Raw genomic sequence first — 16,232 nt, forward strand, 5'->3', positions numbered from 1 at the left:
GTTTCATGTGCCTTGCCACAGACAGAAGGCAGCATGGCCATTTGGAGAGCAGGCAGAGCCACTGCAAGGAAGATGTGGAGGCAGGGGTGGGTATTTTTGCTCTGCTGAAGATTGGCAACCCTTCCTCTGTTGGATTTTGAGATGCTTTTAGACTTTGTGTTGGAACTCAGTTATAGGAAAATAGTTTTAAATCAAAACTTTGGTGATGGAAGTATAAAAATAGGGCTGGAAGGGACCTTGAGGTCATTCAGCAACAACTGTGCCTGTGTCAAATATGGCAGTGCTGTTCTTGAAGACCTTTGGAGATGCAAATGCTTAGACAATTTTTCTGATATTTAACTTGACTATCCTTTACTCCTGTTCAGTCATTTCTTGTCCTGTCAGCACGGGGAGGGGGCACAGCCCCATCTGCAGCTGCAGTTGGCACATTCAGAGGTTGTGTGTGTGTCCTGCCCAGCCCTGCCCAGGCTCTGTCCCTTTGATCAGGGGCTGCACAGGTCTGGACTTTTTATTGCTTTTATTCTTCTCCTCTGGATTCCTTCCACACCTTGAACAAAATGCTGGAGCTGAATGCAAGGCTGAGGTGAAAGTGCAGGAGCTTCTGGCTGGCTGCTGCAGGACACAACTCGCCATCAGCCGTGCTCAGGGGTTTTCTAGATCACAGGGAATGCCACATTTGGGAATTGGCACTTGTGCAATGCCTGATTGGATCGCAGTTAGCCCGAGCAGCAGCACAGAGCTGACGTGTGCCTTTGCCTCTCTCCTGCAGTTACTCTCCCCTGGCAGATGCCTTCTCCTGTCAGTTCCGGGGTCACAACCTGCCCTCCATGCTGGCCAAGTTCTCTCTCCCGGTGTCCCTGTCCGAGTTCAAGAACCCGCTGGCGCCGCCCGTGCAGGAGGTGAGCTGGGCCCTGCCCAACAGCTGCTTGTGCTGCTGCTCCCAGGGGTGCTGCTGCTCCTGGAGCAGGTCAGGAACCTGCCGTTGCACATTTGCAAGTCCTCAATTACTGTGTTTCCAGCCTTATGATTTATTGCTTCATGTCCCCGTGCCAAAAAGCTGTGGGGATGTTCAAGGTGAGAGGATGCTCTGTGCTGGCAAAGCACAGTCCTAAAAGAGGTATTAGAATGTTTCTTTTCCTGGAGTGATGTGGGAGGGAAAGCAAACTCCATTTGGTCTGTTCCAAACTGTCACCAATTGGTAGGGCTGAATCAAGTGTGTGGATTCCTCACAACCACATTTGATTTTATTCTCTTCCATCTGCTCCAAGTTCACAATCTGTTTTTAAAAGCAATCTGTCTGTTTGCTTGGTTTTGCTGTAAAACTGGAATTGTTTAAAGGCTTTTGGAGGAAGTAGGCTCAGCATGGGGTCAGCAGCAGTCCATGTGTCACTGCATTAGCTTCTTAGTGTTCAGATCTGTGTTAATAAAAGATGGATTTGGGATTTGTGAGCTGCTTTGCTTGTGCATCGATCATGGCTTGTGGCGTTTCTGGGAACTGGTGGGACGCAGGAAGGAGCTCAGGAATGTGAGGTCTCCTGGCTGACACTGTTCTGTTCCCAGATGGAGGAGCCTGGACCTCTGACCATGGCTCAGTGTGGCAAAGGAAGCACAGGCAGGGTTCTTTGGCTGGTTTCTCGTGGTGTTTGTTTCTGGCCTTCAGACTTGGGTGCCTTGGTGGCTCCATGGGTTTAGCCCCTGCTCAGATATTGAGATTACCATCACCAGGGCACTGCAGCACAGCTGTGGGGGAAGAGTTGGCTGTAATTACAGGCTGGCAGAGATGATGATCAGAGATAAAGATAAGTAATGATGTTCATGTAATTCCAGTAGCCTGCACTGGTCAGCTGCCACCTTGGCAGGCAGGGGAAGAGCAGGACTCCACTGTAGTTACAGACAAATAAGTGTCCTGAAAATTGAAGCTGAAGTCATAGCATTAATTTTATTCTAGCTGCAGTAGCTTCAGGAGATGTTCTCAGTAATCCTTTTAAAATTAATTACTTGCCTTAATGCTTCTCCTCCAATAGTTCTGGTTGTTCTCTGAAGTCCTACTTTTGTTTAAAATACATGAATAAAAGTCTGCCACTTACTGCTGCAGTTATTCCTTGAAACAAGGGTGTGCTAAACACTTGCCAGAGCCGATGGGGTGCTGAAGTGTTTTTTAGAGTTTGTACCTTCCCTCTGCTGCTCTTTGTCTGTGGTGGGCTCCTAAGGGTCAGCAGCACAGCTTGCTTTCATCATCCTTCCAGCCTTATTGGAAGGATGAGGGATGATGCTGTGAAAAGCTGTGGCTTTTTGATAAAGCAAAGAGTGACAGTTCTTAGGGGAGTTTAGATTAGAGTGAGTTTTTATGTATTTTTGTATCAGTACATTTTCTTCTACTTTGATTTACCTATGGAGGACTTCTTGTATTATTTTTTTGTTTTTTAGTCTTTTAAGAGACTCCAATCCCTGCCTTGAAGTGGTCAGGCTCCAGTTGTAATTAACAAAGATCTAATCAATACAGCAATTAATGTGATTAAAAGTGGGTGGGTTTTTGTTCCGCTGTGCTGTGATAAAAGATGTTGTACTCTGAACTGTAAATATTGCCAAAATGCATTTGCTTTGGCTTTGAAAAAATTAGCAAAGGTGGGACTTTGTAGTAGTAGTTTTTTTCTTTGTGTGCACAGGAGGGGATGTGAGGTTTTTAGCTTTAAAAATTTCAGGTGGTTTTCTGTTATCTCCTGCATTTCATCAGGCTGAGGGCACTGTCTGTGCTCCTGAGGGTCACTGTGCTGAGGGTCAGTTCTGTGGGAGGGGCTGCATCTTCTGCAGAAACTGCTGTGGCCTCATGGCATCCGTGGCATCCATCCCGTTTGATTCTTCTCTTAGGCATGGGATTGGCTCCCTGCTTTTGGCATGTGCTTCTGGATGCGTAAAGAATACAAAAGCCATTAATAGAGCCCACCATAGGAAACAGGAGAGCTCTCAGAGCCCTTCCTGTTTTTTATACAAAAATATAGCTTGATTTGAAAGGGGACAAAGTTATTTTTGTTCAGTTACAGTTACATGAGTGGAATTCCTCTATTCCTTTGGGTAGATGAAAAAAAACCTGACACTCATTTTTCTACTTTGTGTGCTGTGGTATTTTTTGGCTGGTAGGAGATATGAGCAACCTGAGCAAGGACAGGACTGCTGTGGGAGTGCATGGCTGTGCTCTGCTTTTTCTGTCTCCTGTCAAGTAGGAGAGGTGTCAGGTGAGTGCCAGGCCTGCCAGTGCTCTCAGCTGTGCGCTGTGCCAGAGGCTGAAACTCTTGATTGTGTCACCTTGATCTCTTTTCCTGCCTGAGAAGAGGAGCAGTGTACTGCAGTGGAGCCCTGGACAGTGTGTATCTGTCAGTTGAGAAGGTTTTGGTATCATGCAGTGCTCCCTGCTGCTTCCCTTTCTGTGTCTCCCTTGGATTCCCTGGGAGGGCAGCAGGGTGAGGATGAGCCCATGCCCTCAGCTCAGCTCACCTCAAGAGATCTCGGTGCTGTTGGGCCAAGGCTCTGCTTTTCCTTCCCCCTTCCAGGTGTGTGCACACAGGAGCCTTCGTCCCTTCCCTCCTCCCTTTCCTAGAGCTCTGGCTCCTGTCCAGCCTGACTCTGTTCATTTAACTTGTTTCAGCTGCACAAGTTTTCTGCCAGGTTAGCTGGTGGAATGCACTCAGGGAGATCCAGTGAGCTCCAGGCTGGCACAGGGTGAGGGAGGTGATTTCTGCAGAGCTTGTGCTGCTGAGGGGGTGAGGGAAGCAGAAGCTTCTCCCCATTTCACAGTGAGTTTTTCCTTAGCTCCATTGTGACTTGTAATGTCACCAGGGCTTGCTGCAGTGCCTGGGTTCATCCTGGATCTCACCAGGGTGCAGCCAGGGGCTGGGGAGATCCTGTGAGCTCACACAAAAGGGAGCTCACCTTGCCTTTTGGTGTTTTTGCTGGAAAAGAAGCAGCTTGCATCTCCTCTGCCCCGACCCCAAAGAAGCTGTCCTTGTTCTGCTGCCTGTGGCTGTTGTGCCACAGCCTTGCTGTGAGTGCAGGGCACACTGGGGTGGAGCTCTGGGGTGCTCAGTGGGGTGCACACCCCTTCAAACCTCCTGGGAAAGCACAGGAGCACCTGGTGAGCCACAGCCTTCAGCAGCACGTGTTGACTGGCAGGGTCTGCACCAGGCACTGCTGCTGGTGCAGGGCAAGGCTTTGATCTGCTGTTCAGGGCAAGGATGTCTTTGTCCAGCATAAAATTTCTTTACCCAGCTACTCTGCAGGAAGTTGCTTTGCAAACCAAGAGTTAGGGGTGATGTTTGTGGCTTCCCCTCCTCTGCACTCAGCCAATTTCTGTGCTTCAGAAGCTGTAACACCTCTCTGCTCCACCTTGAACAAACACGGACTAGCAGGAGGGATCTTCTCAGCTGTAAGGAGTGTTCCTAGGTGAATTGGACATCTCATTTCCTTCCTGCATCTCCTTTATCATAATGCACATTGTCATTATTATTGTGGTTCTTTAATTCTCCTTTGATGGGATGTGGACAACTGCAGAAAAAAAAACCCCAAACAAACCCAAACAGATGGGAAAGCAGGACAGCTGCTGCTGAACAAAATCTGTTTAACTTTTCACTTTTGTTTTAGTCAGTCTGGGCCATCCTCCTGGGAGTCAGGCACAGGGAGATGAGGCCTCTGCCTTGTGCCTGCAGAAAACGTGCCGAGCTTTGTGCAGGGCTCATGGAAAAGGAGGCAGGAAAATGAGTCAGGGATGGAGTGGGAGGGGAGCTGAGCTGCCTGCACACCCTGAATGGGCAGCTGTGTCTTCAGGGAGCCACGCTGCACATGGGGCTGCTCTGCTGGAAGGCATTAGGAGCCACTGCAGCTTTTGTTGGCAGAATTAGGGAAGTGGGATTAAGATGCACTTTTATTCAGTTGGACTGGGTATAAAATCAGGGGTTTGGCACAGTAAGTTAAAAGAATATGTCATGCTAGGCCTGAATGGAGGGAATGGTTAAGCTGAGAATTCAGAGCTGTTACCTGGTGATTAAAATGGCAATATTAAACAGTAAATGTTTCATCCTACATCAGCAGGAGTTTTCAGAGTCTGTTTCCTTTAAAACAGGGAGAAGTTTTCATAGCTTAGGTGTTTTCCATGGAACAGCGTGGTTTGAATGCTACAGGAAGGTAACACATCTCAGCAAACATCCCTGCAGCCCAGTGGCTTTGAAGGTGTCATCATCCTGAGCCACGGCAGCCCTCAGTTCTCCAGTCAGACCTTGACGAGGATTTGTATCAAATAACTGGATAATCCAGGCTGGAGAAAGGGGCCGTGTGTGCTTCAGCAGGCAAAACAAGCTGTGTTTTCACTGTCTCCTGAAACAGTGAGAAACCAGCTGGGATTGAGTGCTTCTAGGCTGCTGTTCTCCCTTCCCTTTCATGAACCTGTTGCTACTCCCAGTTATCCTTTACTTTTTAGGCCTGGGAAAGAAAACAGCCTTAAAGAATCCTTGCAGGAAATTTAACGCATTTCTCAAGAGTTGTACAAATAGCCCCAGAGAATAAGAAATGCTGGATCTTGTCCCTCCAGGACCTGGGGCTGAGCTTTCCTCTGGCCATCCCACAGTGCAGTGCTGTGTTTTTGGAAGCCAGAGCAGCATCTCTGCTTGTGGCAGTGAGCACAGAGCAGGGCTTTGTACCAGTGCCTTGCACGACAGCACCCTGGCACTGCTCTGGGAATGCCAGCAGGAACACGCCAGATGTGGCTGCTGCAGCAGACAGGACCCCCTCAGAGCAGGCTGGAAAGAGGCAGCATGAAAGGAACATGGATGAAATTTAGATTGAATTGGTAGTTAAATTAAGCAACAGAAAATGCCGCTTTATGTTTCCATCATAATCCTGGTGTTACAGCCAGAAAAGGCTGGCTCTGGATTCCTGCTGTGCCACAGCATGACTGAGGCAAGCAGTCCTGGGATGAAAATATATCCTTGCCTGGGAAGCTGCTCCCAGCCTGTTTGGCTTCAGGAAGGAGCCCAGCTCTAATGAAGTGCCCTGAGAGCAGGCACAGAGAGAACCCTGCACTTCTGGGGAAGGAGCAGCATTTCCAGCCAGCACAGCACAGATGGTGCAGGGAGGCCTCTGCCCCTGCAGCCCTGTGTGAGCTCCGTGGGAGCTGGGGAGGAGCAGATGGAGAATGGAAATGCAGTGCTGGTGTCCAGAAGCACAGGCAGCAGAATGTGTTAGCAAAGCCTCTGCTACAGCTGATCTGTGAAAACACTTCTGCCTTTGCTAAGAAATGGGTCTAAACCTGGAGGAAGTGAGAAAGGTGTGAGGCACTTGCAGTGGTGGCACAAAGCTCATCACATGGGCAGGGGCCAATGCAGGATGCTGCAGCACTTGGGCTTTTACTAGGACTGGGTTTTAAGAGGTACCAAATTCCTGCTGAAGTTTGGCTAGTACAGAAAAATGTCAGGGATCATCAGTCTCTGTTCCAGGGACGATCAAGTTTACTTCAGGATGGAAGAAGAGTTTCCTCGAGTTCTTAGGAACTCCAGGTCTCCCACCCAGATATGGCACAGAGGTGTTTGTTGGGTGTTGCTGGCACAAGGTTGTGGGTGTAAAGCTGTAACACCACTGACTTCTTGTTCCACTGGGCCATGGCTGCTGGCTCAGGGTGGCTTTCTAGGTATTTCTACGAGGGTGTGGAGGTGATGGTACACATGCAGGATTAGAGACTCTCCATGCACATGGAGCTGCAACAAAGAAATTGGCTGTTTTTGTAATTCATGGAACCATCAGAGTGCCCAGGGTGGGCATGTCTGGGTCAGGCCCGACCCACTGCTTCTCTAGGTCTGGTAGGGCCTGTCTTCCTGTCTCCTTGGATTTTTCCAGGGTTGTTTCGTGCTCTGAGACGTGCAGACCTCTTTCATTTGCTAATCAGACGTCGCTGCGTGCCAATAGGTTGGAAATTTAAGTAAAATAAATGAACCATCTTTCCATCCAGGCCTGCATCTGGAAGGAAGGATTTCAGCAACGTAATCACTGCAGTAAACCTCTCTCTTCCAGGCTGGCTTCAGATGTTAGCAAAGCATCATGTCTTTGGTGTCTTTTGCCAATGTTCCTCTTCTGTAGATTTTCTGTTAAACATGTAAAATGAATGATGGCTTTTCCAAAAACTGATGTTTGAAGGCGATCCCAGATAGCATGTTTTAAGATTAAAACCCACTGAGCCCCCAGAAGTGGTAATCCCTGAAAAGACAGGGTGTGGGTCTGTCTGCAAACAGAAGAGGTTTCTTCTGTGATTTGATAGCAGAGGAGGAACAGAGAATTACCAGATTTATGGAAAAAGGAAAATTATGTGGGCTGATGAGCTTGGGTTTGGGGCTTTTACTGCGATTTGGCCTGTTACCCTGATGATTAATGCAGCAGAGGGAGCTTCCTTCTGAGCCTGAGCTCATGCTGCCTGTGTTTGTCTCACCAAAACAGTGGTGGTTGCTATGAAATCCCCAAACAGCCTTGTCAGTGATTGTGTTCTGAGCCCTTTGCTACGAGAGTTGCCTGCAGTGATATGAAAAGGCTTTTCATGCAGAAATCAAGACACAATGATGCATTTTGGAGGCTCCTCCCAGACTTCTGAAAGCAGACCCTACAACAATTTCCCCTCTCTCTGCCCTTGGTGTGGGTCTCCAGCAGGTGCTGGGCAATGTTTATTAATACATCTCATTGCTTTTGAGTCTCTTGCCTGCCTGAAAACCCAGGTGTCTTTATTAGCTTGGCCCTATACAGCAGAGGGAGGTGAAATGAGGGATGGGGACTCCTTGACAGCTCAGGCTGCTCTCCCCTGCCAGGGCTTGTGCTGCTGCTGGTGCTGCTCCTGTATTGCCCAGCCCTGTCAGGCTCCCATCCCCAGAGCCTCTCCCATGGCAATCAGCAGTTCCCATCTGACAGCAAAGGGCTCCTGCTCCTGGCCACCTCCCCAGGCTGCTTCAGCTCTGCCCCATGACCCTGCCCTCTCTAGAGGAGCCTGCACTTCAGCCTGACCAGCTGGGATTAACCCTGCGGTGATTTGTTTTAGTGCCTTGTGTAGAAAGCAGCAATCTGAGGCAGGGCAGGGCAGGTTCCTTCGAGGCTGATGTGGGTTATGAAAGGCTGCATTGCAGCCTGAGCACCCACAGAGGCCCTGGTGTGATGAAGGTTTGTGCCTGGTCACCTCTTTGTGGTTGGAAAAGAGATGCTTCTCTTGTGTGGGGCAAGAAGCATTTCTCCACAGGACTCGTGGCTCCCCGGCTGTGCCTTTGTGGGTTGTTTTCCTCCTGTGTGTCATTTCCCAGCTGTTCACCCCTCGTTTCTCCCCTGCAGACCCAGCTGATCCAGATGGTGATCTGGATGCTGCAGCACCGGCTCCTGATCCAGCTGCACACCTACGTGTGCCTGATGGTGCCCCCCAACGAGGAGGAGTTCCGAGCCCAGGACGAGGACATGCCCTTCACTGCCAGGGTTGGGGGACGAAGTCTGAGCACCCCCAATGCTCTCAGCTTTGGCTCCCCAAGTATGAGCACACTTTTCTCTGCTGTTCAGACTTCACCTCTCTTCCAGAGCTCCGCTTAGTGCTGCCAAGGGCCATCAGGCCTTGGTAATGAGACATCTCCTGCTGCAGTACTTGCTAATTAGGTCCAGCCTTTCCTAAATTTAGTTGGGCATTGGTGAAAGTCCTAGGGGCTATTAGACGTTTTTTTAGACAGAAGTAATGCTTTGTAATTTGCCAAATTCTCATCTGGTCATGTAAAAGATTTTCGTGAGAGATTTTCTTTTTTTAAAGTAACCTCGTCCTCCCTTGCTGCACTGAGGAGTATCCACTGTGTTCCTCTGGCAGATTTTGGTTTTCAGGACAGAAAGAAAATGTGAGAATTTGTTCAAGCAGCATTGGTTTCTGTTTGCTGTAGAGACATTAGAGCCACCTGAGGAGACACAGAGCTGGCTTTGTTCTCACAAATGATTGATTTGTGTCCCCTGATTTCTTTAATCTCCCCAGTGCCATTCTTCAGGGTGATTCCAGGAAAGCATTCTTTCAAGAGGATGAGTCAGATAAGATGCTGAAATCACCAAACTTTCCTGCCTTTACTGTTCTGGGCAGCCTTCTCAGAACACCACTGGGCTTGGATGTGCGGAGAGATTCTTTATACAACTTTGAGCTTTACAGGAGTCATGAATTAGGGCAGAAATCTTGGCACATGAGTCAGATGAGTCTGTGATCTGCTTTTTCTGGCTCCCTCACAAGAGGATATTGCTTCTCAGCCTCTCTGCCTGCTCCCACCTTCTGTGCTCTTAGGCTTTTCATGTTCCCACTTCACGGTATTCCAGCACAGCTGTCTGGGAATTCTCTTTTCAAATGTTTTTTATGGACTGTTTATGGTCTCCAGAAGTACAGTTTTCCACACAAATTGATGACTCTGTTGAAACATTTGAATTTCCCATTGAGAAAATCGCTGTGTTGTCATATGACTAATTGCAGATTCATGGAGCACTTGGAGAGCCACTTTCTGTGCTCTCCAGAGAAGAGGGATTAGTTGGAAAGGCTGCACAGAAAGAGGCTGAATTGATAAACTTTGCATCCTTATGCTGAGGAATATAAAAATTGAGTGTGTGTGTGTGTCTCTCTCTTGCCCTGCTAGCCAGTAGTGATGACATGACTCTGACAAGCCCTAGCATGGATAATTCCAGCGCTGAGCTGATACCTGGTGGGGACTCACCCCTAAATAAGAGGATGACAGAGAATCTCCTGGCCAGCCTGTTGGAACACGAGCGGGAAGCCATCCTGAACGTCCCAGCTGCCCAGAACCCAGAGGATCTCCGCATGTTTGCAAGGTGAGCAGTGCAGGATGCAGCCCTTGTTCCTTAGCCTCCCTGCTTTATGGGAGGATTGCTGTGGAGTCTGAGCAAATCCTGTTAGCCTGGGGATTTGGGGGAGAAATTCTTTTGGGTTTGCTCCTGTATTTCAACTGTAATACAAACCAGTATCTGTGGCACAAGAACACTTGGTAACAAAGAGTCCTGGGTGTGTGAAGGAGCATCAGGGAGGGTGGTTGGACTTCACTGTTTGCCTGACAGTTCTCCTTGTCCACACCTGGCAGACACAAAACTGCACAGCCTAAAAAGCCATTGTAAGCAGGCGGGGCAGAGACCCAGGGATGCTGATGCTGACATTTTGTGTCCATTGGTGTTTCCAAGCCAGCTCTCCTTCATTTTACAGTTTGTAAACTCCTGGAAACATGAGACACAGAGCCAGCCTGAAGACTTTCATAGTGTCCCAAGGTGTGTTTGGTAGTGATGAGAGCTCACTGCTTAGGTTAGTTAAGCTAAGGGCATTAGGATGTGTGATCAGCAACACACATTTTGTTATTACGAATTTGCACTCAACAAAACCAGGCACTATGTGGTTCTGCAGAATGACTTCCTAAGCAGCCATCTGGGAAGAAGGGAGGGGGGGAATAATTTTTCTTCCAAAGGATTTCAAAACTCAGTGGCATCACTGGAATGTAACTTTCACTGGTTTTCATATTTGTGGAGCAGAAAACCACCTGAGGCAAGGACTGCAGCTGTTCCATATTGTGGATGCAGTTGGTAATCCCCTGAAAACCTTATTCTTGCCCTGGGATGGATACAGTCAGGTAGCCCAGGGAAATTGTTGTAACAGGAAGATGCTTTCCTTGTCTGTGCAGAGTACAGCTCAGGGACTTTGACAGAGCTCTCAAAACTTGTGGGGAGTTACTGGTCTCTGAATTATTCATCTCCTTCATCTTCTGCAACTCCTCAGAGAATATGCTCTGACTGGGAGGCAACATTGGCCACTTGAGAACTCTGAAATGTTTCTTTCTTTATTACCAGCTAAGTCATTACAAAACCACTGAGGAAGGAAAGTAACAACAAAATCATATTTAATATCTTAACACAGAATTTGTGGGGGACTCCTTGGACCAGTTTAGTGGTGATGAAGATTCTTAGTTATCCTAGTGAGAGGAAAGGGTGTTGTGATTGCTTCCCTCTCCTGCCCTCAGCTGGGTAAAAGCCATTTGGACCTTTGGAATTGCAGATGCAAGAAATGACTCTGATTTCTTTGTGAAACCAGCTGAGTGATGTTTATTGTGCAGTTTGCTCCTGCCCCAGGTTCTTTAGCAGATCCCCAGGCCTTACCAGGTCAGAATTTCCAGTCTAGTACAGATTGAATTGACAAGTGCAGAGTGCTCTGAGGCAACAGCGAGGAACAAACAGATGAAACAATAAATAAACAATAAGCAGATGGGTCCTGAGGGCAGATGCTGCAGTGCACATGTAGGAATGTTCATGCCAGACCCTCTTGGTTACTGCTGGTTTTGTGAGACACCACAACTTGTAGGTTGTGGTGTATTTCCTCTCTTTTTGTGTCATAACCATCAGAGATGAGTGAGTCAGTCTGTTGCTCTCAATGAAAGAGGAAAAGCCACGGTGAAGCTGCCTGAAGGAGCTGATCCCCCTCATGACCCTCGTGCAGGTGCTGCTGCAGCCCAGCAGCTCTGCTCTCAGAGCAAAGTGCTATAAATGCACAACTGCTGCCCTAAATACCCTGGGGTATTTGCCCTTCCCAGGACGCTGGTGCACACAGAGGGATGGGCTATTTCCAGCACAGCAATAAAGCTCAGCCTGGCACATTTTCCTGTGCTGGTGCCTCTGAGGGCCTGCCCCGTGTTACACAGACAGCTCAGAGTGCTGGTGCCTGCCCAGGGCTGTGCACAGCCCGTGTTTGGAGGCAGAAACCTTGAGGGGAAGTGAGCAATTACTAAAGCTTGGCTCCAGCACTGGCTGCATTAACCCTCATAACACTGAATGGGAATTTAAATCCAAGTTCTTTCCTGAGGTGCCACCAGAGGAGGGTTGGCATGTCCTTCCAGGAGGGAGCTGGAGACAGAGACAAGTTCATTTTGAGCTAGATCCTCAGTAATGGACACTAAGCCTTCCTCAGTGCACATTAGGCAGTGCTTTTGAAGCCTGAAAAAGCTGGAGGCTTCACTCCTGGCTTCTCTCCCAAGCCATGGGTGTGGAGTTGCTTTCAGGGCTTGTCTTGCTCTGAGATTGGGAGGTGAGATCCTTCCCTGCAGTGAGGAATGCTCGCTGGCAGCACTGAGCTGTGGACAGTTCTGCTCTGGTTTCAAGCAGTGCTGTGGCAGGGACATCTCCTTGGCCAGAAATAAGCTAATTCTACTTGAATTGCTAGTGTGAGAGAATTCTTTTCTTTTCAGTGTGTAGGAACACTCCACTGCTGTTAGAGGGGCAGCTCTTGCAGCTTGAGGAGGGGAAAACAGTGATGAGCAATGGAAAGCAGTGATCTTCCATCACTGCATGTGGATGTGCACATCTGTCAGCAGGCACACCTGTGCAGCCTCAGAGGGACTCAAACACAGTGTCACTGCCCCAGGAAGTGCCACCTCATGCTGATTGTGTCCCATGAGTGTTCATTGCCCAAAAAGGCGAAGGCAGTGCCCACCCTCTCTGGAGCTGTGAGCCCCAAGGACAGCCTTGTAGATTCTAGTTGGGCTTTTGGGAGAACCTCCTCCCTGGGAGGGTGGTGCAGGTCAGGACAGATTGCTCAAGACTGTGGAGGGATCTCCATCTCTGCAGGGTTTGAAAAAGCTCCACAGCATTAGCAATAGTCCTGCTGGGCAGGATGCTTGGCTAGAGTTTGGGGGTGTCTTCCAGCTGGCTTTTTTGTGGTATTCTTTAATATCCTCTCTAGCTTTTACTGGAGTGGAAAGTATTTAGTCTTGACCAGTTACAAATCCAGACTTTCTGAACAAAAGATGGATTTATTTATTGGCAAACTGCTCAGTCTGTGCTGCTGTGGAAAGGCAGGTGGTACCATTTGCATGGAAAGGAGCTGAGCCAGGGTATAGGCCCATAGGCACAAGAGCCTGGCATAGGGGAGGGAGTCCCCAAAATCACTTTGTGAACTGTGATATGAGTTGTGAAATACAAATGTTTCTGTTCATACCTGCGGGAACAGTGTAATACACCCAGAACTGATCCTGTCCCAGCGAGTGGCCACTCCTCAGTGCACACAGTTGCCATTGGCCCAGGGGAGGTGGCCAGCGAGCCCCCTGTCAATCCCCAGTGGGAGGCAGTGCAGGAGGCAGATGCACAGCCAAGGTACGGGAAGGACTGGGGCTGGTCTCTGTAGTTTGTGCTGCAGGGACAGAGAGGCAGCAGTTGTGTTCTCCATACCGGTGCCAGCTTGGGAGCTGGCAGAGGAACAGCAGGAGGGAGCTGGCAGCGAGCTGGGGCTGCCCAGCCTCAGGCTGCCAGTGAGGGTCCTGCTCTGAGCCACAGAGCTCGTGGGGGAGAGGAGGGACACAAGTGGCACTGGGCTAGAGGTGAAAGCTCTGCAGTGGGGCATGTGAAGGACACTTGTTGCACAGTGACTTTTCCAGGAGGGCAGTGGGTGACAGGAGTGCCCAGCCTGAGCAGCAGGAGGCAGCCAGGCAAGCATTGGTCCTGCAGGGGAAGCCTCTCCATCCTCCAAATCAGGCTGGAGTGCTCCAGGGGTTATTGGGTGTATTTGGAGGGCCGTGCCTGCATGGGAGCTGTATGAATGGGTTGGGAAACAGATCTTGTCATCTGCACTCATTTGTACAGTCAGTTGGCATGAAGCTGCAGATGGGTAATGGAACATGAGCAAAGGCTGCTGGAGCAGAGTGTGATGTGGAGGCACAGCTGGCTGTGGAGCTGGGGAGGGACTCTAGCTTTGGGTGGGGAGTGTTTGAGTCACATGTGCAGCATGGCTGTGACACTTGGGAGGGTGTCCAGACAGGAGGCTGAGCAGCAAACTCAGGCTTTGTGGGGGGCCTGGCTTGGTGTTGTGGCTCAGAGGGAGCTCTGGGGAGGGGCCCTCAGCCACTGGGGACTTCTGCTGTTTGTCATGGACCCTGTGGTGGCTGACTGTGAAGGGCCAAGGTTTTCTGACGGCTGTAGCAGGTTGGTGGGCAGCACAGGGGTATCTGTGCTGTCTTTGTGTAAAGAGAATAGGGAATTTTAGAAGCCAGCATGGTGAGCTTGAGCTTCATGGGATTTGTAACTCCCACAGCTTCTCTGTGGTGCCTACCACCAAAATTTCCATCTGCCTGTTGTGACTGCTCCACCCAACCCAAGCTGCCCAAACCCTGCATGCAGGACCTGTAGTTACAAAGCCCCTTGGGCTGCTGTGAGAGAAAACTGCTCTTAATTCCGAAAGGCAGTGCAGGTACCCAGGCCCCTGATGCAGAGCTTTGACAAAGGGCAGTTGTAGGCTTAGCTAAGAGAGCACAGAATAAATCTGCCATGTCCTGACTTCTCAAGGCTCGTTGGCACTTGTGTTTGTTTACATTCTGAAATTACAACTAAGTTGAAAATTGCCAGTCTTGGGAAATACCCCCGACTGGGAAACCTCTTCATCCAAGGAGGACCTTGGCAAAGCTGCACAGTGGGCGAGTCCCATCCTTTTCTGTGGAATGTCTGTGCTAGGCATGATTTAATTCCCTTTTCATGCAAATGAGGGACATAACCCAAACAACCTTCTGATTTGCATCCCATGGGAGAGGACACCTTGGGGGTGGCGGTGTGAGTTTGAGCTGCTTTTGCTCCCTTGCTGTGCTGCCTGCAGGCTGCTGCACTACTTCCGAGGCCGGCACCACTTGGAGGAGATCATGTACAACGAGAACATGCGGCGCTCGCAGCTGCTGATGCTGTTCGACAAGTTCCGCAGTGTGCTGGTGGTCACCAGCCACGAGGACCCCGTCATCTCCGTGTTCCAGTCGCTCCTCAAGTGACCCTGCTGGCTCAGAGCAGGGGGACCCTGCCACGCTCTCCGTGCTGAGAGTCTGAAAGACGCCTGAAACTGGAGGAGGTGGTTTCAGTTCCTCCTTGCCACGTGGCACGCAGCGGGTTGTCCCCGTCCGTGCCTCGATGTCCAGGGCCTGCTGCAGGACAGCACGTGCTTGCTCAGCCTGGATTCCTGCCCTGCCACGGTCACAGCCCTTCCCTGGCCCTGCTGCTCCCCAGGATGGTCTGGCTGGGACAGGAGGGTTCTGCTGTGGCGCTGCTGGAAGAACGTCACCTTTGGGGGACACTGGTGCCCTGGGAGTGCTTCCTGTGCTCTCCAGCATGACTGCGGGGACACTCAGCCACGAGGGCCTGTCCCCGTGGCACAGCATGCGTGGCCTTGCTCCAGGGCACAGGGGAGCTGGCCTGGCTCCCGGGGAAATCACCCTGGGCACCCAGGAATTCTGTCTGATCTCACAGCAGCGAGGACAGAGGGGGGAAGACAAAGTATCACAAGTAAACATGAAATTGTGAGTGAATGACTCAGTCACTGTGTCACAGCTCATTCTTTCCTTGTCCCAATATCCTTATTCCCAGGGATCTGTTGGAGCAGGGCTGTCACCAAGGAGCCTGTGTGTCCCCATGTTTCCCACTTTGTGCCTGGGGGTGGGAGCTGGGTTGTTGAGCAGGACTGGAAGGTGCTGGCCAAGCTGCCAGTTCAGGGACATGTTCCACCCAGAGGCTGCTGCTCAGGGCACTCGGGCTTGTCCCCCAGGGCTTCTTTTGTCCCTCCAGTCCCCCTCCCACTTGGGGCTGTGGCTGCAGGGAGCCAGATATGGATCCTGGCCTGGGTTAAAGCTATCCAGCAGGAAAATGGGATACAGGGCTACATTTCCTGCTCTGGCTTGGGATTGCTCCTCCAGCCACACCAGGGCCAGAACAAGAGGCGACAGCCCTGGGACATGCCAGGGCCTGGGGACAGCAGGAGCTTGTGCCAGCTCACCCCTGCCTGTGTGAGGCCACTGTCCCTCACAGCTGCTCTGTGCTGCAGGGGAAGGGAGGGGAAACTTCACCTCTGTGGTGCTGTGGCTTCTGGGGGTTTGTTGTTAGAAGATTGTCAGGCACCCTCTGAAGACCTCCTCTTACAGCACACGGCAGCTGGAGCTGTTCAGAGCTGCAGGCTCTCAGGAGCAGCTCCACTTGCCCACATAAACTGGGTGAGACTGGGAGCTTTAGCTGCCTGACCTTCCAGCAGCCGCCGGGGGAGCTGCTCCACGACAGCTTCTCTGGGCTCCCCTCAGCGAGTCTGGCCCTGCAGCTGCCACAGGGATGGTAAAGGAGAGCAAAAAACCGTATCTGACCTAAAAATCGGGTCAGCGCCACTGTAGGCCCTGTCTCAACCAGCCCCAGCACCTGAGCAC

The 16,232-nt window shown here is 50.5% G+C and overlaps 1 protein-coding gene across 2 annotated transcripts in view; it reads left to right on the forward strand.

The window, feature by feature from the left end:
- Nucleotides 1-15,342, forward strand: part of NPRL3 (NPR3 like, GATOR1 complex subunit) — a 41,320-nt gene extending 25,978 nt beyond the window's left edge. Inside the window, exons 11-14 of one of the 2 annotated variants that reach the window (XM_063414823.1) lie at nucleotides 770-899; nucleotides 8,347-8,536; nucleotides 9,660-9,852; nucleotides 14,654-15,342. In XM_063414823.1, the coding sequence (XP_063270893.1) occupies nucleotides 770-899; nucleotides 8,347-8,536; nucleotides 9,660-9,852; nucleotides 14,654-14,819 (679 nt within the window). In that variant the 3' untranslated portion in view covers nucleotides 14,820-15,342. The remainder of the gene's footprint in view (nucleotides 1-769; nucleotides 900-8,346; nucleotides 8,537-9,659; nucleotides 9,853-14,653) is intronic. The other variant, XM_063414824.1, reaches the window with a different exon arrangement.
- Nucleotides 15,343-16,232: the final 890 nt, after the last annotated feature.

This window comes from Prinia subflava, chromosome 17 (genome assembly GCF_021018805.1).
Source record: "Prinia subflava isolate CZ2003 ecotype Zambia chromosome 17, Cam_Psub_1.2, whole genome shotgun sequence".
Lineage (NCBI taxonomy): Eukaryota > Metazoa > Chordata > Aves > Passeriformes > Cisticolidae > Prinia > Prinia subflava.